At 36.8% G+C, this 26,285-nt stretch overlaps 1 protein-coding gene across 1 annotated transcript in view; it reads left to right on the top strand.

Annotated features, from left to right (window-relative positions):
* The window catches only part of LOC131146434 (uncharacterized), a 49,395-nt gene extending 31,819 nt beyond the window's left edge, over positions 1–17,576 (top strand). The window contains exons 9-15 of the mRNA XM_058096044.1: positions 12,616–12,812; positions 14,939–15,154; positions 15,284–15,559; positions 15,691–15,838; positions 15,944–16,077; positions 16,482–16,568; positions 16,704–17,576. Of these exons, the coding sequence (XP_057952027.1) occupies positions 12,616–12,812; positions 14,939–15,154; positions 15,284–15,559; positions 15,691–15,838; positions 15,944–16,077; positions 16,482–16,568; positions 16,704–16,790 (1,145 nt within the window). The 3' untranslated portion in view covers positions 16,791–17,576. The remainder of the gene's footprint in view (positions 1–12,615; positions 12,813–14,938; positions 15,155–15,283; positions 15,560–15,690; positions 15,839–15,943; positions 16,078–16,481; positions 16,569–16,703) is intronic.
* The last annotated feature ends 8,709 nt before the right edge of the window (positions 17,577–26,285 follow it).

Below are 26,285 nucleotides of genomic sequence, written 5' to 3'. Positions count from 1 at the left end.
TCATATCATATCTCGGTATAAAACCGTCATTTCATAACTTGGTATAAAACTATCATTTCATAACTCGGTATAAAACCGTCATTTCATAAATCCACATTATTCTTAACATTTCCTGAGATCAGTATAAAACCATATCTTTCACTGTATAATACCATAAAAACCATTAGGTTTAATTATGCAATAATAATAAACATTTTCATGCCACACGATTTGAGTGATATATCATAATATAATAAATTGTCGGAGGAAAATATATTTTGCTGAAAATAAAGGTATGATCATCTCTAGAGTTTAGTTTAACTCAATACTCATGTTTTTCAGGAAAAGGAGACGATCACCCCACTCACTTTAGTTTTCTCCAAATACGTAATAGTGCCAAAACCCTCATTTTCATACGCCTGATTCAATCAGAAAATCATACATAATATTCTTGTATCCGTATACTTCAGTTTAATCCGTTCACATTTCAAAAATAACTAACATAATCTAATCCCTTTACTTGCTCCTGAAAATCTTCCTACAACCTTCGGAGGAAACCCTAGCTTCCTAAACTTGGCCGAGGAGCGAGGAACAATAAGACGGGAGGAGAGAGAGAGGACCGGAGTGCACGTGTGGAGTACCTTTGGGCTAGAGAGAGGGAGAGAGACTCGGTTTAGGGTGAGAGAGAGCAAAACCCTAGGAGAGGGAGTTAAAATGAAATAAAATATAAGAGTTCCTACTTATAGGCTCTTGGCCGCAGGAAACCGTCAACGGTTTTCCTGAGATATTTGAAACTGTCGACGGTTTGGTCTTACCAAACTGTTGCCCTGCTAAAACCGTCGATGGTTTTGCTGAGGTTCCTCAAACCGTCGACGGTTTGGTCCTGTTCCAAACTGTTTTCCTTCTTTTTTTTTTCTTTTCTTTTTCCTTTTCTTTTCTGGGTTCGGGTTCCTTCATCCTCCCTTGTAAAAATTTTGTCATCGAAATTGCAACTATCACTTATACCAACGTCTGAAAATCACTGAAATGTTTACCCGACTCTAGAAAGAGCCTGCAGCCACCCACATTGCGGCTTCGTCCCAAGTTTATTAATTACCCTCACTTATGGGGGATGAATACCGTGGTTGCATATATGCTTCTGGGAGATTACATGTAGCACAACTGTAGCAAATCAAAACTCTCTCCTAAAACCACTCTTAACCTAAAACCAAAAACAGACAGATTAAAACCAAACAACTTAACCAAATAACCTACTATAACAAGTTCATACTCAAAACCACCAAATACTTACTTGAACAGTCTCACTTACCTACCTAGCGTTGGGCCTCGTTGAATAAGTGTGGATACCTCTGACGTATTTCCTTCTTCAATTCCCATGAAGCTTCCTCAATTGCGTGATTACGCCAAAGTAATTTCACCAACGGAATTTTCTTGGTTTGTAATTCTTGTTCCTTACGGTCTAGAATCTGAACTGGCACTTCATCATATGATAATGTGTCTCTGACTTCTAAAGACGCATAGCTTATCACGTGCGAAGGATCTGGAACACACTTTTTCAACATAAACACGTGAAACATGTCATGGATCCTAGACAATGCCGGAGGTAACGCTATCCTGTAAGCAACCGGACCAACCCTCTCCAGTATCTCGAATGACCTGATATACCTAGGGCTTGGCTTACCCTTCTTTCCAAATCTCATAACTCCCTTCATCGGAGCAATCCTCAGAAATATTTTATCCCCTACCTCAAACTCTAGCTCTCGTTGGCGTATATCAACGTAATTCTTCTGTGACTTTGAGATATTTTAATTTTTTTTCGGATGAGTCTGATTTTATTAGGAGTTTGCTGTATAATTTTTGGCCCAAAATTCGCCTTTCACCAACCTCATCCCAATACAATGGAGATCAGCACCTTCGATCATATAATGTTTTATACGGTGTCATCTCAATATTGGCCCGATAGCTATTGTTGTAAGCAAACTCAACCAGTGGCAAATACTGAATCCAACTACCTCCAAAATCCAGCACGCAAGCCCGCAACATATCCTCTAATATCTGAATTGTTCTCTCTGATTGTCCATCAGTCTGCGGGTGAAACGCTATGCTAAAGGTCAGTTGAGATCGCAAAGCTTTCTGCAAACTCTTCCAAAGCTGGGAGGTGAATCGTGGGTCTCGGTCTGAAATGATGGACGCAGGTACGCTGTGTAGTCTAACTATCTCCTGAACATACAACATTGCTAGTCTATTCATGGAGTAGTTAACTTTAATCGGAACAAAATGGGCAGTTTTTGTCAGTCAGTCAACAACTACCCAGATGACATTTTGCCCATGAAGTGCCGGTGGTAACCCTGTGACGAATTCCATGGAAATGTGCTCCCACTTTCACTCAGGAATGTGAAGTGGTTGCAATGGTCCTGCTGGTCTCTGATGCTCAGTTTTCACTTTCTGACATGTCAGGTACTGCTCCACGAATCGGGCAATTTCCCTCTTCGTGTTGTTCCACCATAAAGATTCTCGTAGACCCTATACATCTTAGTGCTTTTTGGATGTACTATATAAAGAGAGCAATGTGCCTCATCCAGAATGGTTCTTTTAATCTTCGGATCATTGGGTACACATAACTTGGTGTAAAACCTCAAAACCCCATTGTCTGTGATGTTAAAATCCGCCCTTAGTCCACTTTGTACTTTATCCACAATCTTCACCAACTCCGCATCTTCCATTTGAGCAGTGTTAATCCTCACTAGTAAGGTCGGTTGGATTACTAGACTAGCAATGAACGCCTGGTGATTTCCGTATACTATTTCCACACCTTTCCAGATCCATCTTGATTTGATGTTGAGTTATAACTGCTGAGACTGATGCCTCCACTAACTTCCGACTTAACGCATCAGCTACCACATTAGCTTTTCCTAGATGGTAGTTAATGGTACAGTCATAACCCTTTATTAGTTCAAGCCATCTCCTCTGTCTCATATTCAATTCCTTCTGCGTGAAGTACTTGAGGCTTTTATGGTCCGTAAAGATCTCACATCTTTCACCATATAGTAGTGTCTCCAGATTTTCAATGCATACACTACTGCCGCCAATTCCATATGTTACGTGGCATAGTTCTTCTCGTATTCCTTGAGTTGACGAGAAGCATATGCGATGACCTTCCCTTGTTGCATTCCCTAGCCTTTTCGGAGACGCATCACTGTAAATCACGAAACTACCATCTCCTGATGGAATGGTCAGAACGCAGTGACTAGTCGTTTCAACTCTTGGAAACTCTGCTCACAATCGTCAGTCCACTCATACTACACATTTTTTTCTTGTCAACCGTGTCATAGGACCTGATAGTTTAGAAAACCCTTCCATGAACCGACGATAATACCCTTCCAAATCTAAGAAACTCTGGACCTCGTGAACATTCTTTGGTCTTGGCCAATCCACCACCGCCTCTATCGTACTTGGGTCCACTAAAATACCGCTCCTGGATATTACATGTCCTAGAAATGCAACTTGTTCCAACCACAATTCGCATTTCTTGAATTTAGCATAAAGTTTCCTTTCTCTAAGCACCTAAGGTATTAGCCTCAAATGAGTCTCATGCTCCTCGGGACTCCTCGAATAAACCAAAATGTCATCAATGAACACCATCACAAACTGATCCAGATACTTATGGAAGATCCTGTTCATCAGGTCCATGAATGGAGTAGGAGCATTAGTTAGTCCGAATGGCATAATCAAGAACTCATAGAGGCCATATCTGGTTTGAAAAGTAGTCTTTGGAACATCCTCTGATTTGACTTTCACCTGATGATACCCGGATTGGAGATCGATCTTAGAGAAGACCTGTGTTCCTTGAAGTTGGTCAAACAGATCATCAATACAGGGTAGCGAGTACTTGTTCTTGGTCGTTACTTTATTTATTTCCCGGTAGTCGATACACATCCTTATCGACCCGTCTTTCTTTTTCACGAACAACGCTGGTGTTCCTCAGGGTGACACACTAGGTTTGATAAATCCCTTGTCCAGTAATTCCTGTAACTGCTCCTTCAATTCTGTTGGAGCCATTCTGTACGAAGCCTTAGAGATTGGGGCCTTTCCTGGAAGTAAGTCAATAGCGAACTCTGCTTCACGATCGGGAGGCAACCCAGGTAAGTCCTTCGGAAAGACATCTGAGAACTCCCTTACTACTGGAATATCCTCCAGCTCTAGTTCTTTCATTGGTGCTTCTTTCACACATGCTAGGTACCCCTGTCATCCCTTCTAGAGTAGCATCTTTCCCTGAATAGCTGACAGAATCCGTGGTGGGGAGCGCACGCACGACTTGATAAACTTATACTCCTGTCCCCCAAGAGGTCTGAACACTACCTCTTTCCTGTGACACTGTATACTAGCATAATTGGAGGTTAGCCAGTCCATTCCCAAATGACATTGAATCCATGCGTGTAGAACACTATTAAGCTAGCAGGTAACAGTCTTCCCTGAATACCCACTGGATAATCTCTAATCAATTTTCTACATACCACTACTATTCCTGTTGGTGTGACTACAGATAATTCGGTGTCTAATGGCTGAGTTTCTACCCCACACAATTTGATATACCCTAGAGATATGAAAGAGTGCGTTGCTCCCGAATCAAATAACACAACAGTTTTATTTGAAAACATAAAGATATTACCTGCTACCACGTCTCCCACGTTTTCTGCATCTCTTGGAGTAAGAGAATAAACTCGTGCCTGGGTAGTGTTCCTTTGGTAATTGCCTTGGGGTGCCTGATTCCCTCCTCGGTATTGATTGGGTGGGGGTGCATTGTATGATGGCCCACGATAGTCTTGTGCAACATGGTCGGGTGTACCGCACCGGTGACAAGTATTTGATCCACTCCGACATTCCCCCAGATGCCTTTTATTACATTTAGGACAAGTAGGGTATGCTGAGTTACCCTGAAATGCCCGATTTCCAATCTCCTGTCTATGACCTCCATTGTTACCATGCCTCCTCCAAGGACCCTGACTCGTACCTACGCGAAAACCAGGAGGCATGAGCCTCTTCCTCTAATTCAGAATTCCTGTACTTCTCTGTAGACTCGTCTCCACTACTGTGGCTTTATCTACTAGCTCCGAGAAATTCTGCACTTGAAATGCGACCACCTGCTCGTAGATCCCCTGTCTCAGGCCCTTCTCGAACCTACGCACCTTCTTGGACTCATCTGAAACCGTATATGAGGCGAAGTGAGACAGTTCGACGAACTTGGCTGCATATTGCGGAACGGTCAAGTGCCCCTGGGTTAGGTTTGTAAACTCCTCTGCCTTAGCATCTCTAGTGGAGGCGGGGAAGTATCAATCAAAGAAAATCTCTTTGAAACAGTTCTATGTCAGAGCTACAGGTGCTAGCCTATGTTCCTCAAGTAGTTTCACAGCTGTCCACCAACGCTTGGCCAATCCCGTCATTTTAAATGTGGCGTAAACGACCTTCTACTCATCAATGCAGCGCAGTACTGCCAATATCTTCTCGATTTCTTGAACCCAATTTTCTGCAATGATTGGGTCAGCTCCTTCCGCAAAGGTTGGAGGATTCATGCGGGTAAACTGCTCGATGGTGCAACCCAGGTCAGTGGTGGGACAGTTTTGCCCCCTAGAATTTTGCATGATCTCTGCCATGACTTGCTGGGCTAAGCCACGTAGCACTGATGTAGAATCAATGTCGTCCTCGTGGGAAGCTCCCTCATTGCTACTTCCTCTGGCGTTCACATTGTTATTCCTTGGGATCCATCCTGAAGATAGGACATAAATGAATTTAGAATTCCAATATCTTAACATGACTGGTACAATTATTTAACTAAAAGCCACTTTAAGTTCAAGTTCTCAATTTAAGGTTCAATCTTACTGTTCAGACACAAAACCATCGACGGATTTCTAAGATACCGAGAGCCTAATTTGATGAAACCGTCGACGGTTTGTAGATGCCACAGAAAACCATCGACGGTTTGGCCCCATAAAGCCTCACTAATCCCTTTCATGTAGTCATTTCAAGGAACATGCCTCAAATCACCATAGAAATTACGACATATCCAACCAACTTAATGTTCCAATTCTAATTTTTCAAGTTCCAGTTTCTCTACTTAGAAAACAAAAACCGTCGATGGATTTACTGTGGCTTTTCTGAAACCGTCGTTCTAGGAAAATCACCGAAGACCGTCAAGGGATTTCTGCCTCTAGGCTGCGAGACAAAACTCAAAATAACCTACCAGTATCCTAATATACCCATTCCTATCCTCATCCTAACTCAAACTTATACTTTGGTAAGATCATCTGTCAAAGTCTACAGGACCTATCAACTTGGACTCTGATGCCACAACTGTAGCGCCTTGAACCCGGTGGGGCCTGGAGTGCTATTATTCCATAAATAAACCTTATAATAATCTTTGATACCCGAATTGTAGTGTTAGCGATTTGAGCCCTAAAGGGGGTCACGGGTGTCCCTATCCATACACTCAATATAAAACATGCAGCGGAAGACAATTAACCTCAAACACTTTACCATAGTTCTAAACCATCCTAGTTACTCATATGTGTCCCCATGTTATATCTATATATTACATCTCGAATTAAACAAACATAATAAACTAGTGTCTCGCTTGCACTTACAACAACTACAAAAAATCTAATCCCAGCCCCGTGGCATGCTAGGCTTGATTCCCTGTAGGACCTAGAATATGAGATGGATATTGGGGTGAGACACTTTTCAGTAAGACGGATTAGATTATCATCAGTGTGTGGCTAACATGAGTGTTAGTGTGAACATAATTCATTCATATATTTAACTGTAAGTGAAATGACATTTGAAAACTGTACTCACATCTATATAATTGAAAATACATACATTTTCCTTGATAACATACTTTCGACTCAATATATCTCATTTTTCATAAATTACATATATGAATAGAGAACCTTCCTTATTGGGCCATCATATAACATCATGAATAACTTCCATGATCGGGTTGTGCGGTTTGAATATTGGACTTAGCCATGGCTGGCCTACCACCAGGCTAAGTCAACGTATTCGTTTATAAGTCCGATTTGCCTACCCAGCCTGGTCCGGACTCTAGGGGGGTACACAACCCTTTTCTGGCCAAATCGACTATCCAATTACCAACACTCTTAGAATAGTGTTGCTGCACTGGCATATATTACTAGTTACGGTATCGAGCTTCCACAAGATCTAGTCCCTCAGGGTTGATAAACCATATATATAATTTACATAGTAAAAACAATAACGTGATCTCATTTTCACAATTCGGTATAAACCGTCATATTCATAAATCCGTATAAAACTTGTCATATCATAACTCGGTATAAAACTGTCATATCAGATCTCGGTATAAAGCCGTCGTTTCATAACTTGGTATAGAACCGTCATTTCATAAATTAGTATAAAATCGTCATATTATATCTCGGTATGAAACCGTCATTTCATAACTCGGCATAAAACCGTCATTTCATAACTCGGTATAAAATTGTCATTTCATAAATTCACATTATTCTTAACAATTCCTGAGATCAGTATAAAACCATATCTTTCACTGTATAATACCATAAAAACCATCTTGTTTAATTATGCAATAATAATAAACATTCTCATGTCACCCGATTTGAGTGATATATCATAATATAATAAATTGCTCGGGAAAAATATATTTTTCTGAAAATAAAGGTATGATCATCTCTAGAGTTTAGTTTAACTCAATACATATGTTTTTCAAGAAAAGGAGATGATCACCCCACTCACTTTAGTTTTCCCCAAATACGTAATAGTATCAAAACCCTCATTTTCATATGCTTGATTCAATCAGAAAATCATACATAGTATTTTGTATCCGTATGCTTCAGTTTAATCGGTTCACATTTCAAAAATAACTGACATAATCTAATCCTCTTATCTGCTCCTGAAAATCTTCCTACAACCTTCAGAGGAAACCCTAGCTTCCTAAACCTGGCTGAGGAGCGAGCACCAACAAGCCAGGAGGAGAGAGAGAGGACCGGATAGCACGTGTGGAGTGCCTTTGGGCTAGAGAGAGGGAGAGAGACTCGCTTTAGGGAAAGGGTGAGAGATGGCAAAACCCTAGGAGAGGGAGTTAAAATGAAATAAAATATAAGAGTTTCTACTTATAGGCCCTTGGCTCGTAGGAAACCGTTGACGGTTTTCCTGAGATTTCTGAAGCCGTCGACGGTTTGGTCTTACCAAACCGTTGTCCAGCTGAAACCTTTGACGGTTTTTCTGAGGTTCCTAAAACCGTCGACGGTTTGATCTTGTCCTAGACCGTTTTTCTTCTTTTCTTTTTCTTTTTCTTTTCAGGGTTCGGGTTCCTATAGAGATGGTTCGCCTTTGTTGAGATGCTGGCTTTTTGCTGTTTTGTGGGGCCATTTGGTGGGAGCAGAATGCACATATAATCACTGGAAAGCAGATGTTTTTTGTCTATTCTTTGGTATAGGATCTAGTATTTGGCGTCATTGTGGACTATTGCAGTTGATTGTTTTTGAGGGTTGCCTTCCAGACTTGAAGCATGATTTGCGGGGCAGTGTTGTTTCGTGTATATATATTCTTTTGTTCTTATATTTGCTAAGGAGGATTTTTTTGTGCTCTTTTTCGCACTTTATTTTCTCTTAAAAAAAATCTCTACTTTTTCTAAAAAAAAATGGGGTTAAGATTTACTATAGTGGCTTGGAAGATATCAAATTTTCAATGTGCTGCATTTATTTACAAATAAAAAAGAAATAAAATTGTGGTGCTGTGGATGCTACTAATTTTTTGTCCAACCAATGGTCAAGTCTTTTTTGCATGGGAATGTAATTCATCAAGATTACAAAATCATTCTAGAAATAAGAGTGGGGGCAGTTAAGGTTGGCGAATATGTTTATGCATGTGGCAGATATTTTGGAGAAAGTGTTGTCCAAATTCTCAGGGAAGTTTGTCTGGTTTCCACTAGAAGTTGGAAGCACTAAAGGAGATTAAAAGTTGGTAAAGGGAAGAAAAAAAGTTCTGTTAATGGCACTTTGGAGTTTTGGAAAAAGGAGGTCAAATATTCTACTTTTGAGTTTGGTTCATAGATGGTGCAATTTTATTTTTTATTTTATTTTTTTATTTTTTTAATATAAGTGAAAGTAACCCTGTGCTTTGTGTTTTCATCACATGGTCAACTTTAAAATGCAAGCTTTAGTTCTTTCAGCATTATAGACAAAGGATGTGACCATTTGTCTTTGATTTTTTGAGATTGGTGCACTTTATTCATTACGAGTAGCTTGGCAGAATTTAATATTGAGCGACAATCAAATCTACTTGTAAAGGAAAAGTTTTGTGACTTGGGATCAATGTTTAAAAAGGCAAAGACGTGAGGCGAGGGGTTTTAACCCTTAAGAGGCGAGGCGTAAGCCATAAGGCGTTTGGGCGTAAGTCTTTTGAGAATTTGTTTTTAAGATAAAAATATGTAAATAAATTATATATTTTAAAAATAGGGATAAATTAAGAAAATTATATATACTTTGCAAGCTACTTGTTAGCTATATAAAAATTGCTAACTTGAATACATGAAATAAATCATGACAAAAGATAGCTATACTATAATGAAGTTCAAACTATTTTTATGATTTAAGATAAATCTCTCAGTTGTTTTGGAAAGGTTGAGGTCCAAGAGTTTTAGAAATCAACTCATATTATGATATTCCTTTTATGGAAACATGTAGTTAAAATTTTTTACTAGTTCCAACTTGAGAATCACACACCCCAAAATGTGTAAGCCTCAACCAAAAAGGCGCAAAAGGCATGTCTTTTATAAAAAATGTGTAAGCCTTAGCATGTAATGCATTAGCCTTTTTGGAATTTGGTATTTTAGATTGAGTGTCAAGGCATTTTAGGCATGCCTTGGCTTGAGGCGAGCCTCGATTGAGCCTTTTAAAACACTGGTTGGGATTGTGTTCAAATAGTAAGGGGTATTCCATTTTCATCTCCAGTGGTTCGAATGGGGAGAGTTGGTTAATCAGTGGTGAGTTGGAAAAAGACTAGCGGACCTCAAAATATCATCATCTATCCTTCTTCAGGTAATATTGTTTGTCGAAGCTGTGAAGTTTTGATGACTGGGAAGCCAGCAATCCATCAGGGTGATGGCACTGCAGTAATTATGGAGGTGTGTGGTAATGGTTTGTGTTGGAGTGGCAGGGGTGCTTGTTCAGAGGGGTTTGGAGCAGCTAGGGTTTGTTAGATGGTGGTTGATGCCATGTGCGGATCTACATTGATCTGATTGTTGGCTATAGTCCTCACTCAATTTACAAGAAACCACTTATAATATATATCTAGTAGGCTTAGAGTGACTAGATTTTTGGGGATTACGCCCACTTAACATGGTGTTCAAGTCAAAATAAATAAGATTTGGGGGGCTAATTCAATTTTTTAAAATTTTATTTATATGGCGGTTAATGCAAATACACATGATTAGATTCTTAGATTTCTATTAATATTTTGTGAAAATTTCAGAAAATATTTTAGTACGTTGAGTTATTTTTCTGTCCTAATTGGATGTGAAACCTAAATTTTTATTATTGTTTACTTATTGAACTATTGTTGGGAGAATGATTCGCTAGTCATTTATATTAAGAGAGATTTTCAATAATATTTCAAATAAGTTGATTATGGAGCACTTCCAAAACATGAAAATCCGTTGAGTACAATCGTAAGGTGTATCTTTTTCAAAATAAATACAGTGAAAAGTAAGCCTTTTTTTTTTCTTTAGTACTCCATTAATTGCTGCCTAAATTATTAATATAATATTTTATGATTATAGATAAATAATTTTAAAACTTAAATTTTATGTATAAAATGAAAAAAATAAAAATAAAATGTATTATACATGAGTTTCAGCCCTCACTGACTCTAAGTCCTGGATTTGCCACTGGACTGGATGCACACGAGTCCAAGTGGAATAGTGTGAGCTTGGAATGGACTGGCTGGGTATTGTTAATATTACATCACATCTGGGTCATCTTTTGGGTAGCAGGGGGGCAGATCCACTTTAGTCTGAAGGCTAGCTCACTGTTTCTGTGAGTTGATAGGCTGCTGTTCAAATCAAGCTTTATTTTGTGTCACTGAGCCTAACTGAAGTGCTGCCTTAAATTGAGTGATGCTCAATTGGGTGCCTGCTGGGTTTATTTAGTGTTGTGGGCAATTTAGGACAAAGAGGGAAATATTAGCCGCCCAGCCCAGAAACAATATCTGAAGGTAGGAGGGTTTTGTATTTTGCTAATAAGATTGCTTCGCAGCTGGAGTAGAAGATAATTGTTACATCTTCATCTCATGCAGTGGGCAACTCTCCAAAGTGATTTATCAAAACTTAGATAGTGGGTCTCTGATTTGATAAAAACAGATTGGGAACAGATAATTCTGTTAGTTCGGTTGCCATATCTATCACAAGTAGGAGAGGGTTGCATTCCTGATGTTGAGCTGTCCAGAATTCAGCCCAGAATTCAATTATTCTTTGGCGTATGGTGGTCTTGAGAGTTTAGTTAAAGGACCAGGGAAGCCAGATTCATAACCAGGCAGTGCACGTGCAAGATGCTTGCTGCTCAGGGCAATAATGCTGGTGCAGTGGAAGTGATAGTGCAGGGATCAGGGGTATCTAAAGTTGGGCATAGTAGTGGAAAAATAGGCCTATAGGTGCTGAAAGTGTGCTGATAAGGCTGGGATTAGTAACACTTGTACTAGTAAATGGTGATGCAGAGGGTTATTGAAATGATTTTTATTTTTTATTTTTATGGGAAACAAGTTAATTGTGATGTGATGACAGCCAAATCTTTCAAAAGATTTCTGCTGGTAGTTTGTATTTTGGAAACAATGAGAGTGATCTGAAGGTTGAATCAGGTTAATGATTAGTTTTCTTAGGTTAAAAAAGTGTGATGTTGATAATGATTATACCTGTGATGGCAGATTACTATCGGATGGGTTTTGTGAAAAACACACAGGGACATGTTTCAGATTTCTCTGATTTAGAGATGATTTTTCTTGTCTCTGACTTTGGAAGGTGGTCCTATGTGGTAAGTTATTGATCAGAATTGGGTGGTATTATGCTTACCCCTGTATCCTTTGTGATCGAGATCAATGGAAAGGAAGCTCAAAAAGTGATGGATAAGATGGATTTGTGGTTGTCTTATCCCAGTGGGACAAGTTGCACGACTGGATGGTGGTAAGGATAAGGTAAATAAAGATCAGCGCCTGGCAGAGCTAGCAAAATTGAAGTGTTCAATTTATTATGATTGAAAATGATTAAAAAAGGATTTTGTAGTTCAGGTTGTGTTAGGTTATTTTCTTTATTTTTCTTTTTTAATTTTGATTCTATCATTTCTTCTGTAAAGTTCAGTTATTTTTCTTTATCTTTCTTCATACATTTCTTTTGTAATAAAAAATATGCATAAATTAGCTGGCTCGTTTCCTAATACCTACTCCAGTTGATCTTATTGGTTTAGTGCTGAAAAATGCAGCCTGGTCTGGCCTGGCCTGGCATTCATGCTGTTCAGTTGAGTTTTGAGTTAGATTTGTGCAAGTTGGAATTGTATTTGCCTCAGGTGCATTTATTATCTTGATTTCTTGCTGTTTCAGATACATTCCAAACACATCAGAAATTTCCCCCAGTATCAAGTTTGAAGATGCCGCAAAAGATGTTTCCAGAAGCAGATTATTTTGGTGCTTCACAAAATGAAGTCATGATGAAAAGTGCTAATGAGTCAGATATCTATGGTACTGGGCTAAAGAATGAAGTTGGCGAATACAATTGTTTTCTGAATGTAATCATACAGGTTTGTTTCATATCATGAATTATTTTGAATTTCACGTGCACTTATTTTTTTATTTATTTTTTTGGTATTGGTGAACCTTGGTATGTGATCTGAGTGTGATGATGTTAAAGTTGGAATTCTACCTTAAATTGCTGGAAGATTTGGGGGATTGGATCAGAAGATTGTATAGTAGGGTCATAAAATCAACCAACTAGAAAAATATCTTTTAAATATAAAAGGGTGTTGATTTATCATTTTAAGAATTTGATGCGATTTCCATTAATTAGCCAAAACCTAAAGTGGAAGTAGGGATGAGGATTAGGAAAAATAAAATTATTCTTTATGTTGTTATTCAATTGCTCACATATTTTTATGGATAAAAAAAAAAATATTACGTGGCAGATAAGGATTTATATATGCTGGATTTAAGGCTTTGTTTTCATTGTTAATGTAGAAGCCATATTGAACAAACACTGTTTTGTACTTTTGACTAATTAAGAAAAGAAAATAGACTTCAAAGAGAAATAGAGAAAGAAGGATTAAAATTTGTGGGAGTTGGGGAGAGGAAAAAGGGCTTTAGGATTGAAAAGAACTAGAGGAAGGCATGTAAATAGATTAGATTTCAAGTTCTGATTCATGAGGATATTAAATTGCCTAATCAGTGAGGATAAGGACGTGCATTCAAAATGGAGACTAACAAAGTCGGCTCAGTCAAAGCAAGGCCATGAGGGTTTTTCTATGTTATAGTAAAAGCTCAAGCCTCAGTTTAATGGATTATTATTATTATTAGTTTCTTGGATTATTTGCTTGAAGCCTTTTCTTTGTTCAATTGTGTTGTGTCCGGCTAAATGAAAGTAAATAAGACTAAATTGAAAATAAAGAACTCATTAAAGTAGAGTGAAAATCCTATGACATACATGGGATCATAGGGTTGCAAAAATCATACAATCCTAGGGTTAGGATCCCAATCCCAGAGGTCAACTACTAAGATTTTTGTTGGGTGTTGGATTGTTTTGTGGCTTGTCTATTGGATTGATAGTTTTAAGATCCTGAATGGGTTTTAATGTTATTTGAGCGTAAGGGGTTCGATTCACAGAAATAGCCTGGTAAGAATACATACATCAGACCAGCTGCCCCCTATGCCGTCTGCCACTCACAAAAGAAGAATCAACAAGAGCCTCAAGCTCTGGACTTGGGCTCCCTGTATGCAGTTTCCTCCAAGGTTTCTATTTGGGCGAAAATGTCAAAGCTTTAAAAGTATGGGACATTTGATGTCTGTCAATTTCAATTTTGATTTAAAATAATGATGGAAATTAATAGTAAAGTATGGATTTTTTTAAAAAAAATTTTTTTAATGGACTTTAGAAACTTTACTAGCCATAATAATGCAAGATTAGGAACTAAAATATTGTAAATAAATACATCAATGACAAGTATGTGATGCAAAAGGTGCAATATTTATGTCACAATAATTAAATTAAACATTTCTAGTTAATATAGATAAAATTCAAAAATGAGTTAAGTATAAGTTATTATGAAAATGGAACTATTTTTGACATAAAAGGTTGAATAAAATGCCGTAGCTATATCTAAGCTCAATTTTGCATAAAATTTGAAGTGTGAAAGTTATTTTCCTTCTTGTAATTGTCTTTATTTCAAAACAATAAAAGATCTATAAAGAGAAGTATAATTTATGGATTTACTCACAATTTTCAATTTTAAGGAAAGTTTATTCCATGATAAAATTTCCACATATTTTCCGAAATTTCAAGATTTCAATAAATTTTCGGATGATTGCTACAACTTTTGATGGAAAATGATTGCCACTTACATTTCGAGGGTGATGGAAACCAGAACTATTTTTAACAATTTCATAAAAGTTAGGATCATGCCCCCCCTCCCCCTGCACAGTTTTGAACACCCCCCACATACAGCTGAGTATTCTACAAATTTTACAATTCAGTAATGTCCCCACAAAAAAATTTTGTTATTACCATGCACCGCCTGCACCGCCTTTGAGGCCATGAGAGATTGGGTTTAACTCCACTCATGTCTCCTACTCCAGATAAGTAGAGAATTTTCTGTTTCATTGCCCGCCCTTTTTTCCTCTTGCCTGAGATGTCTTCTTTTTTCTTGTGAAACCTCAGTCCCTGTGGCATTTAAGACAGTTCCGCAATGAGTTCATGAGGAGATCAACATCAGAGCATGTTCATGTAGGAGAGCCTTGTGTTGTATGTGCATTATATGATATCTTCACTGCCCTGAGCATGGCATCTACAGCTACGAGAAGAGAAGCAGTTGCTCCCACTTCTCTGAGGATTGCTCTTAGCAACCTGTATCCAGATAGTAATTTCTTCCAGGAGGTAAAAGTTTCACAATCTTGGCACCCCTTGCTTTTGCAGATTGTTTTTCAGTTTGTATTTTGAAGTCATAGACAATTATGGGGCCTCTTTAATATGTAAAACTCTGACAAATACAGTGGCAATTGACAGGCTCAGATGAATGATGCTTCTGAAGTGTTGGGCGTAATATTTGACTGCCTTCATCGGTCATTTACTTCTGGTTTAACCGGTTCTGATACAGAATCAGTAGAGAGCAATTGCACCGGGACTTGGGACTGCACTAACAATGCTTGTATGGCACATTCTCTTTTCGGAATGGACATTTTTGAAAGAATGAATTGCTATAACTGTGGCTTGGAATCCAGGCATCTAAAGTATACTTCGTTTTTTCATAATATTAATGCCAGTGCCCTGCGAACAATGAAGGTATGCCTGACAATAGGGAAGTTATTGCCTGATTGCTTATTATCATGGAAGCTTCTTAGTTTATTTGTGTTGGGGAATCGATCTAATTCATTTCTTCCTCATAACATAGAGTACTACTTTTGCTTATTCAGGACATGTGTGCAGAGAGCTCCTTTGACGAGCTTTTAAATCTTGTAGAAATGAATCATCAGATAGCTTGCGATCCAGAGGCCGGTGGCTGTGGGAAGTTTAACTACATACATCATATTCTTTCAAATCCCCCACATGTTTTCACAATAGGTGACTGCTGAATTTTTTTCGGAAAATTAGAGTGTGCCAAAACTGCTAGTTAGTTCCAATATCTTTTAATAACTCGGGATTATGTTATGGATTTGCATCTTATAGTTCTGGGATGGCAGAACACATGTGAGAGTGCTGATGACATAACGGCAACTTTGGCGGCCCTTTCTACTGAGATAGACATCAGCGTGCTTTATCGTGGTCTGGATCCAAAAACCACACACTGCTTGGTGTCAGTGGTAAGTGTAGTTGGGTAACCTTTGAATGTGGGCTTTTAATGTGGATATGGGCATGAGGCCTATTTCATTTCTATCATTAAGAGAAAGTAGTTTTGTCCATATTCCTAAGGCGAAGAGCTTTCCATCTGGTGTTCAAAAGATAGGCTGAAAGGGTAGAGCCAATACAAATGTAATACTTGTGAATTTTGCTAAGCACGTCATCTTTCTTCCACTGCTGAAAAGAGAAAAAAGAAAAATGATTAAAAGGTCCAAATGATACCTGTTAACAATGTTTTGTCACACATGCTCGCTAAAAAATGTTCTCTGTTCTTCATGTTTTGTATCTCTGATGCTCAATGATTGATTTTGTAATGACAGGCCACTGATTCTCTACATTGTTCCTGTTTCTGTTCTGGAATTTTTAGGTCTGCTACTATGGACAGCATTATCATTGCTTTGCATATAGTCATGATCATGAACGATGGGTTATGTATGATGACAAAACTGTCAAGGTATGGCTTAGTTATTATTTATTATGTGTGTGTGTGTGTATTTGGGGGGTGGGGGTTGGTAAATTCACTGATTCTTGTACCTCATTTCCATTTTTGTGCTTTCATTTTAGTGTTCTAATCTATAATTTCATCTAGGTCATTGGAGGCTGGAATGATGTTCTGATTATGTGTGAAAGGGGGCATTTGCAGCCTCAGGTTCTTTTCTTTGAAGCTGTAAACTAATTTACATGTGGGATTTGTTGCATTCGATGCTTTGAAGGGCTTCAATTTTAAAATGGCTCGACACTTGGTCATTGTCGGAATCGACATCATGCTGCTAGGGCGCTTGCAATTGTCACAGTGAATTTTGTCATATTTGTTTTAAAAGAAAACAGTTTCAACATAGAACAGTGCGTTCATCAGGAATTTTGTCACATAATCTGAAGATTTTGTTAAAGCATCAGGCCCCATCAGGGATGTATATCGTATTAAAAGAGGTTTTGATCAAAGTGAGGAAATCAGATGATTGAAAAGCTCAAAGTCTAGGCTTTGGTTTTCGGTGCTAAACAGTTCAACATAATTTGGGTTCATGTCTGCAAATTTTTGTTCATTTCTCGGATATTTCCAATAAGGTGGTTTATTCGAAGCAAAGAGCATTGACCACCACATTGCCCTGCCAGGACTTAAAAGCAGCAGAGCAAATCTTGCTGGATTCTTCACATCAATGGTTGCCGGTGGTTGCTGGGAGTAAACAACAGTTGTACACAGGGGAATACCAGTCATTAGTTTCAAAAACTTGGTAAATTTTTGTTTTATTGCCCTTATGTTTTATTTATATATATTTTTGTTTGATTTAAAGTTCTGTATAGATCTGTAGCGGGTTTAGTCCTCATAATGCACCTGATGAAATACTAGAGAATGAAATATTTGAGATCTGTGTTCAACTTGTGGGATATTAGAGCTTATTTGAGATATCTTCATCTTGTGAAATATTAGTAAAAATACCATTTTAATGACGCTTTTATCAAACTGGCTGCTAGAGTTGTACCCATGCAGTTGTTAACCACCCAATTCTATTGTCTTTTATTTTTTGTCAGCTAACTTCTATGAGATTGAATGTACATGAATTCATTATATCAAACTGGATTATTGACGGATTTCTAAAGCCCAGCCCTCAATGCAAAATCTGCTGTTGCTTGTTTTATCGGATGTACTATTGGATATTGTTATATTTGCTGTGTGGTTGGTGGTGTTGCAGCTTCGTCAAGAGCAAAAACATTCTATCATGAGAATATTTATATATATTTTTATCTCACGAATGGGATAATCTGAATAATATGAATTTTATTTTATTTTATTTTATTTGTAAGAAATGGGCATTTCATTTCATAATGATGTAGATGGGTGGACAATATAGAAAATGCAGGACGCTTTCAATTTTGATGCACACAAGGTATGTTTGATACTCTCAAGAGTATATAAATACTAAATCAAAGAGATCCTAAGCTATTAAATACAAATAACTATTCAAGTAATACAACTGAAGAATCCCAAATCGTCGCATATTATATTAGCAAATCATCAACTATTAGGATTCTCGATAATTCAACAATAGGTGTAATCGGTGATGGTTTGGTGAAATCGTTGATGGTTTAATCATGACAACCATTTTGTCTTAATCTGGAGCAATCGTCGAATGGTATATTGAAATCCTTGGTGGTTTGTTGGAAAATTAAGCAATTTCCTTAATACGTCCTTGCAAGATAGGCGTGTCATTAGTTAGGCTAATCTTGGAGCACAGAGTGAAATTTGTGACGGGATAAAGTTTTAGTTAAGAGGTCTGCAAGTTGATCGTGAGTACTAACATGAGAGACTTGTAGCAAGCCTTTGGTAGTCAGATCACGAATGAAATGAAGATCAATAGCAATATACTTCATCTGTGAATGCATAACAGGATTAAGATTCAATTGGGTAGCACAAATATTATTACAAAACATATGTGGAGGCTTAGTAATCGGAATGCCGAGTTCTTGAAACAACGAGTGAATCTAAACAAGCTCAGAGGTGATTGAAGCAAGAGCTCGATATTCCGCCTCAGTGGAGGAACGAGCCACAACATGTTGCTTGTGTGTGCTCCATGAAATGGGACAATCACCTAGAAAAATAAGATAGGCAGAGGTGGAGGATGTGGTATCCTTATCATTGGCCCGATTAGCATAAAAAAAATCCTTAAAGAGTGAGATTTCCAGTGCACTTGAGGAGAATGCCATGACGAAGAGTGTCTTTCAAGTATCGCAAAACACGTTTGGTAGCGATCCAATGGAGCTGAGATGGTTTATGCATGAATTGAGCTAGTCTATTAATCAAGAAGGCAATGTTGGGTCGAGTTAGAGAGATATTGGAGAGCTCCTATAACTTGGCGGTATTTAGTCAAATCAGCAATGGAAGAGCCATCGTGAAGCTGAAGAAGATCTTTTGTGGCAAGTGGAGTCATCACTGTCTTAGCACCAACATTTTAGTGCGAAAAAGAAGATCCTGAATATACTTTTGTTGGGAGAAGAACAATCCATAGGTAACTAAAATCACCTCAACACCAAGAAAATAATGCAGGGGATCAAGATCCTTTAGAGAAAACAAATGACCGAGCTATTGAACAACCTTGGAAATAGCAGTAAAGTTTCTTTCAGTGATTAAGAGATCATCCACATATACCAAAAAATAAAGAGTAACATCAGCACAATCAAATTTAGATTGTTGAAAATCGAGTTGAAGAAGACAAATACTCAGTTCTTGATACCAAGGTGATCCACCACCTTATTTCATATAACATTTTGCCTAAGAGTGGATCTAGAGTGTATGTTTCCTATTTGGACTGCTTTATTATGTGATGCTTAATTATGGGTAAGAAGGTTGATCTGCCCGGTCTGATATTTAAGTGAATGTTTGCTAAGGCCACTAGGCACCGGATCATCATGCCTTACGGGGGAATCCTCAACCGAGTCTTTGAAAAATTAGGCCAAACCCGTGGAGCGTCATTGCTTATTAAACGCAAAACCACAGACATTTTCTCCTCCACCACAGTAAAGCAGATGGGTTATGAATTGGTGGGCAGTATTTGGGTTGCAAAGGCTCGATTACATAGGAGGATAGGAGATCAGCATCTAGCCCAACAAGACCAACCCTAGTAGCCTACGCAGCCTTCTAATGCTGAAATCATGGCCGTCATTGAAAGACTTTCCAAGTCTTTTAATGAGTTCAAGGAATCTACTAACTCTCGGTTCATCTCGATCCAGAACGATTTCAAAGAATTTGCAGCTTCCATTGACTCCCGGTACATCAAAATTCAAAGTGATTTTATTGAGTTGACAGATATCGTGAAATCCAACTTCACCATTATTAATGACCGCTTCAATGACCTGGAAGGCATCGATAATATGAAAGGGAAAAATCCAATGTATATAAGCGGTAATGAAGTAGGTTCCTCTAATGGAGACCATGATGGTGGTGAGGACTAGGTTGCATATCTAAGGGGGAGCAACTCTTTGTATAATTTTCAATTGATAAACATTTTTATATTTTGGGTCTGTAATTATAAACACTCATTTGCTTATCTTGTTTTATGTTTTAATGTTTTGTGAGCACAGTGCTGAAAATTACTATCCATATCCTTCTTAATGTTCAAATTCATTTGATGGATGATTATTAATCTTGATTATAGCATGAATTGTTATTGGGCTATACTGAATTGTGTTGATACAATCTAAATGGTTGATGGAGAATGCATGCTGGTAGTTGATTAGGAGATTTGCATGTTGATTGTGTTGAATACCATCTGGATGGTTGATATAGAATGCATGTTAGTAGTTGACTAGGTTGTTGTATGCTAATTGAATTAAATGTCATATGCATGGTTGATGCAAACTTTGTGAAGTGCATGTTGTAGAAACATCTAGGTATTTGTTGCATGTTGACTCCAAAATGCTAAATGCTTGACATAAATTGAAAACATGTACACATACCAACACATAGCACTAGATAAGCTTTCTGGAACAGAAATGAACATCTTTAAAAGTCTTATGTACAATCATTGAATTACTTGAATTTTTCCTAGAATGTTCTAAATCATATACACATTCTCTGATCTTAGGAAAATCTAGTTCATGCATACCATTTGATCTAAACCATATATTCTGAACTTTATTTACGACCTAAATGGTTAATCATCTTGATTTAAAATTCAAAATCACATGCTTTGATTAAAGTCCATAAACTATGAGTAAGTGCATGATAGAGGGGGGAGTTTTATTTCACACTTACTAATTGAGTCATTTGAGTGGTGTCATCTTCATGTTGAACCCCAACTGCATAGTTATTGCATGATAATTTGAGTATAACCTTGTTGGTTATTGTATGCTAGTAGAAATGCAATATGCAGTGTGACTGTGTGCTGAATGTCTACGATATGTTGCATGCTGAAATTTTTAGGAAGGATGATTGTATGATGAAAGATTTGATAAAAAAACTTCATCTATGACTGAAAATAAATTTATGTGTGCATGAGAACAAACAGAAGAGCATGAGCTCTATTACAAGAGAACAGGCCTTAATGTAACTATCTTATGGATTCAAATGAATCATATCATTATTGTTTTTGTTTTAAGTTTTGAGACTCTTCTGAAAACCATGAACATCATATCCTGCTTTTATGGATCTATGAATAGATATGGATTGTTCTTAGGATTTATGACTCAATAAAATCTCTGATGTATGTGTGTTCTATAGAAATGATTATATTGGTCCAATGATAAAAATTGCTTGATCAATATCTAGTATAAGTGCTTGAAATGAATCAAAATGGTTGCTTATATTGGTTGGTACACTTCATGAAATTGACTCTTCATTAGTATAAGTAACTTATTGCATCTAAGTTAGCATTCAAATCAAAAGGGGGAGCTTTTGAAATTAAAATTCTATCTTTTTATGCTCATCCATCTTTTGGCATAGATTTTTTTTATTTATTTTTTTTAGAGATTACTGTGACATGTATTGTTAAGCATAATGATTTTTCTTGCTCACAGTAATCTTAGGTGGAACTATGATGCTTTTGCATGATTGTTCTAGGCTTAGCCATATGCTCTTACATTAAACCTTTTGATGTGTTTATGATCTATATGGTTGCTCATTCTGGTTGAAGTATTAAATTAATTTGATCTATGTTTAGATGCTTATTAGAAAAATAAATCTTGCTTGAACTTTATGATAAAATCCTCACAATTGGTATAAAATCCTTTTTAAAAAGCAAGTATTGTTCCAAGCACCTTTTGATGATATCAAAAAGGGAAATTTATTTACAAAATAAAATTTTTATGGCAAGAAACAAACTTAAAGCACAAACATAATCTATTCTATCTTGCTGCAAGTTGTAGGCTTAAAGGCATTCATGACATGTGATATGAGCAACATTATAGAAACTTAGACTTTTGTCATGAAATTCAACAATTTTAAGGGCTTTGTTGTTTAAATGACATTCTTGAAAAAAGGGAGATGTTTAGCCTTTTTGCTGATGACAAAAGGGGGAGAAGTTTTTGGAGCAAAATTCTTCTAATTCATAACTTTTCATTACTTGTATATCCTCCTGCCGTTTGTTGTTCAAAATTGGAAATGATTTTAAGCAAGAATTTATTGTGACAATGGCTCTTAACTCTATTTTAAAAACTCACAGTAATGCTAAAATGCATACATGATACTTGTTATAAAATTGTAATCACTTATGTATCATGTGACTTTGTTTTTATCTAGAATATTCTTTCAATACAAAATGCAAATTGAACCAAACTAAACTCAAATTTTTTCAACTTAATAATTCAGAAGTCTTCAATTTGAATATGCTTGAATTATAGTCTATTCTGTTGAAATTATGCATATTGTAAGGGGGAGCTTTGTCAGGCTAACCTTATTTTGTTCCTGTGTTTGTCATCATCGAAAAGGAGGAGATTGTCGACATTTTGAGTCTTATCCCATTTTGATAATGACAAATCACAGCATCTCATTTGTGTGTTAAACATGATTAAGTTTCAAAAAGCACAAATGGAAGCCATGATTAATCAAACACATCAATTGGAACAATTCCATGGATATCTGAAGAGTAAAAGCTTGAAGACTTATATTTTTCAATTGTAATGGTTATAAGTTTCAATTGTGCATGCATATCAATTAATTTAAATTGAAGCTCTACACTGACCATAGATTGACCTTAGGGACACAATCTTTCATGGAAAACCTTTTTCTTTAAAATGTTAAACTTACACAAAAGGTTTTAAATGATTTTAAAATCAAAACATTAGCCAAAACTCAATTTTATTAAGGGGTCAATCGACCGGATCATAAGCCCGATCGACTAGAATTCAAGTGAAGATGATTTGGCAGACTGGATCATGCACTCGACAATTTGAACCGCGCTAAAAGGGAAATCGCCTTTTGGGCCGGTCGACTGGACCTTGGGTCAGTCGATCGAAACTCTAGGGTTCAGGTTATTTTGAGCTTCAAGCAGTCATATTTTTTGAAATGAATTATTATTATTTGGGTTTTGCCTATAAATACCAAGTCATTTCACCTGGAGAAGGTTAGCAAATCATTTTGAAAGTTTATTTGATTATTCTTTGATTCTTAAACATATTTTATACTCATTTTGAAGATCAAATTCATATTTCTCCTACTTTCATTTCGAAAATTCTTTTGGAGAAAATCTTTTGAGCTATTTTTTAAAGCTCTCAGTATAATTATACACTCATATTTATTACATTAAATCATTCTTACTCTTGATATTTCAAAGGTCAATTTTGAGAAAATCGTTTCCACAAAACTCTACCGAGTTTCATATTTTAAATCATTTGAGAGTGCATTTAGAAATACTTTTGATTGTACAAATCAGCTCTTGAAGGAGTAGTCATTGTATGCAAAATTATTTTCAAATCATTTGTATTTGCGGTTCGAGTTGTGAACCATGCCAAGTGAGGGTATATCACTTGGAGATGTGTCTCCACCTATAAGGAGGGATTCGAATGAGGATATATTGCTTGGAGAGGCGTCTCCACCTACAAGGAGGGCTTATGGTGTGTATCGTACCAAGCGAGGGGATATCACTTGGAGAGGTTTCTTCGCCTATAAGGACGGATTGTAGTGGCGGCTCCGTCTTGGTTTAAAGAAGCAAGATAGTGGAAATCTTCGGGTGGTTTGCTTGAGGTAAGGACGTAGGCGTGTATAGTTGAACCTTGTAAATCTCGGTGTCATTCTCTCTAACCCTACACTTTTTATATTTCCACACGTGTATGTTTGTTTATATATTGTTGTAATTGATTTACATACACACTTTAAATTTAATCTCGATATTAATTGTGAATCGGTAAAATAATTTTCAAAAGTTTGTAAAAAATCCAATTCACCCCCCCCCCTCTTGGGATTACACCAATCCTCACAGATAGGTTTTACCTTCATTTGCATGCACTAAGCCAAAAATACTGTCAGACCCTGCCTTAACATTTGGAATGTATTGATTACTTGGTATAGTTAAAAATGACAAAAATAAGGCAAAAAAGAAAGAAACAAGAAGTAAGAGCCAGATGGATGTGAATAGAACTCACCAATCTCTGTTTTAGCCATTCATTTAGAGTGGCCATCCACAATGAAATCATGCATGGATGACACGTGAGTAGTGCATGCCATCCATAATATTATTGAATAATAATAACAAAATAGTGACGATAAATAATAATAAAAAAAATAATAATAATAATAACACAACAATGATACAATAATAATAGTACATAATATTAAGCATAAAAATAATTAAATAGTTACTTAAAATTAAAGATACTAGTTTAAAAAAAAAAAAACTACTTTAGTGAAATAAAAAGGAAAAAAATAATAAAATAAAAAAAGGCGTAGGTTAATTGACCGATCGAAGTGAATTAGTCAACCGATTCAATTTAAATCATGCATGGACGAGACATGAGCAGTGCATGTGGCACTATTCATTTTTTCTTTGTTGCTCTTAGAACCCTAGCTACATGCAGCTTCTAGGTAAAATAGAGCTACTGAAATGTGTAGTGGCAATCGTGGTAGCCTTTGGCTATACTAGCTCCCACCAACTTCGTATTCCTTTCCTCGACCTCTATCAACACCGACGAAGTCGTACAAGCTCCAACCATCTAGGTTTCAACCAATCCTCAATCTTGCTCTTTCTTTCTTCTTCTCTCTTTCCCTTCTCTTTCTAGTTCAAACTCAACTAGATTCCCATGAATTTAGATAATTAAAATCGCATTAAGAAACTAATTTCATTTGAAAAGGTCCAATCTTTATGTCAAAAACCCAAAAATTGAGCTCTAATTTCTATTTATTCAAATCTAATGTCCAAGTTCAACCATCTTTCAAACATTACTTCAATAAATCAAATGATAAACCATGGTTTAATCATTAAAAATTAGAACTTGACAATACTAAATATCTTAGCATGGGAATAATTCATAAAATATCTTCCAAAGAGAAGGAAAGAGCATGCAATAAATATTAAACCCTCATGCTTGAAGATCATAAAAACAAAACCTAACCTTAACTTATGCTCAAAGAAACACAAAAACATCCTAACTTATGCTTGAATCCAACAACCATTAATCACTTACATGATTTTTCTATAATATTTACAAATTTTAACAAAGTCATGAATTAAAAAAACATTAATATACTCTATAAATCAAGTATCTAGCTTGCCCAGATGACTCCACACTAGAATTAAGGTAAACCCAAAATATCAATCTCTCACAAAAGGCCAAATTTCATTCCAATAACCAAAGTAAAAGCCGACCTAGTAGCAATAGAGAGCTTCAATGGACTCTTATGAAGAAGAAGAAGAAGAACCTTTTCTTAGGCCCTAAGAATACAAGAATGCACTGAAAGGTAAGAGAAACTCTCTCTCTCTCTCTCTCTCTCTCTCTCTCTCTCACACACACACACACACACACACACATACACACACACACACACACACACACACACACACACACAATGTAACCTCCTCCAACTTTGCACATTCGTTGTATTTCTTCTCTAAACATAGGTCCTCTCTCACCTTTGTCTAAGTGCCCCTTCCCTTCTCGCCAGCATCCTTATTTACAGAACAAGGCGCTAGGGTTTAGCAAAGAACCAACAATTTCCAAGAGTGCCCTTGGTGGCAAGGAAAGTTGCTTTCTTGCCCTCTAGGGTGCTTGGAAACTCAATTAAGACTAATCTATAATATTTGTAGGGGTCTTATATTCTCCTTACCTTATATGAATTTGAAAAATGAGGACAAAATCATCCTTAGGGATTTTATAGTCGCTCTACCTTAGATTTATTTAGAAAACATGGAATAAATCATTCGTATAGGGGTTTTGCATTTGCTCTACCTTAGATAGATCCGGAAAACAAAAGTTGGCTCATCTGTAGGGATCTTGCATCCACCGTTAGATGGATTTGAGGAATCAAAATTGGATAATCGTAAGGTCTAATCTCTGCCCTACCTTAGATGTAAAAATAGCTAAAGGTGAATGTTCATAAAACTCACATATTGCAAATTAGAAAATATAACCAAAAAAATTATAAATAAATACACATTGTCAAAACAAACCCTAATGATATTGTGAGAACGCATTGTTCACTTTTAATAACTCACGTGAAAGAAAATACTGAGGAGGAGGCCTAGTC

The sequence above is a fragment of the Malania oleifera genome, chromosome 13 (genome assembly GCF_029873635.1).
Source record: "Malania oleifera isolate guangnan ecotype guangnan chromosome 13, ASM2987363v1, whole genome shotgun sequence".
Taxonomy (NCBI): Eukaryota; Viridiplantae; Streptophyta; class Magnoliopsida; order Santalales; family Ximeniaceae; genus Malania; species Malania oleifera.
The sequence above is the reverse complement of the archived record's forward strand: the minus strand, read 5'-3'. Positions and strand labels throughout refer to the sequence as shown.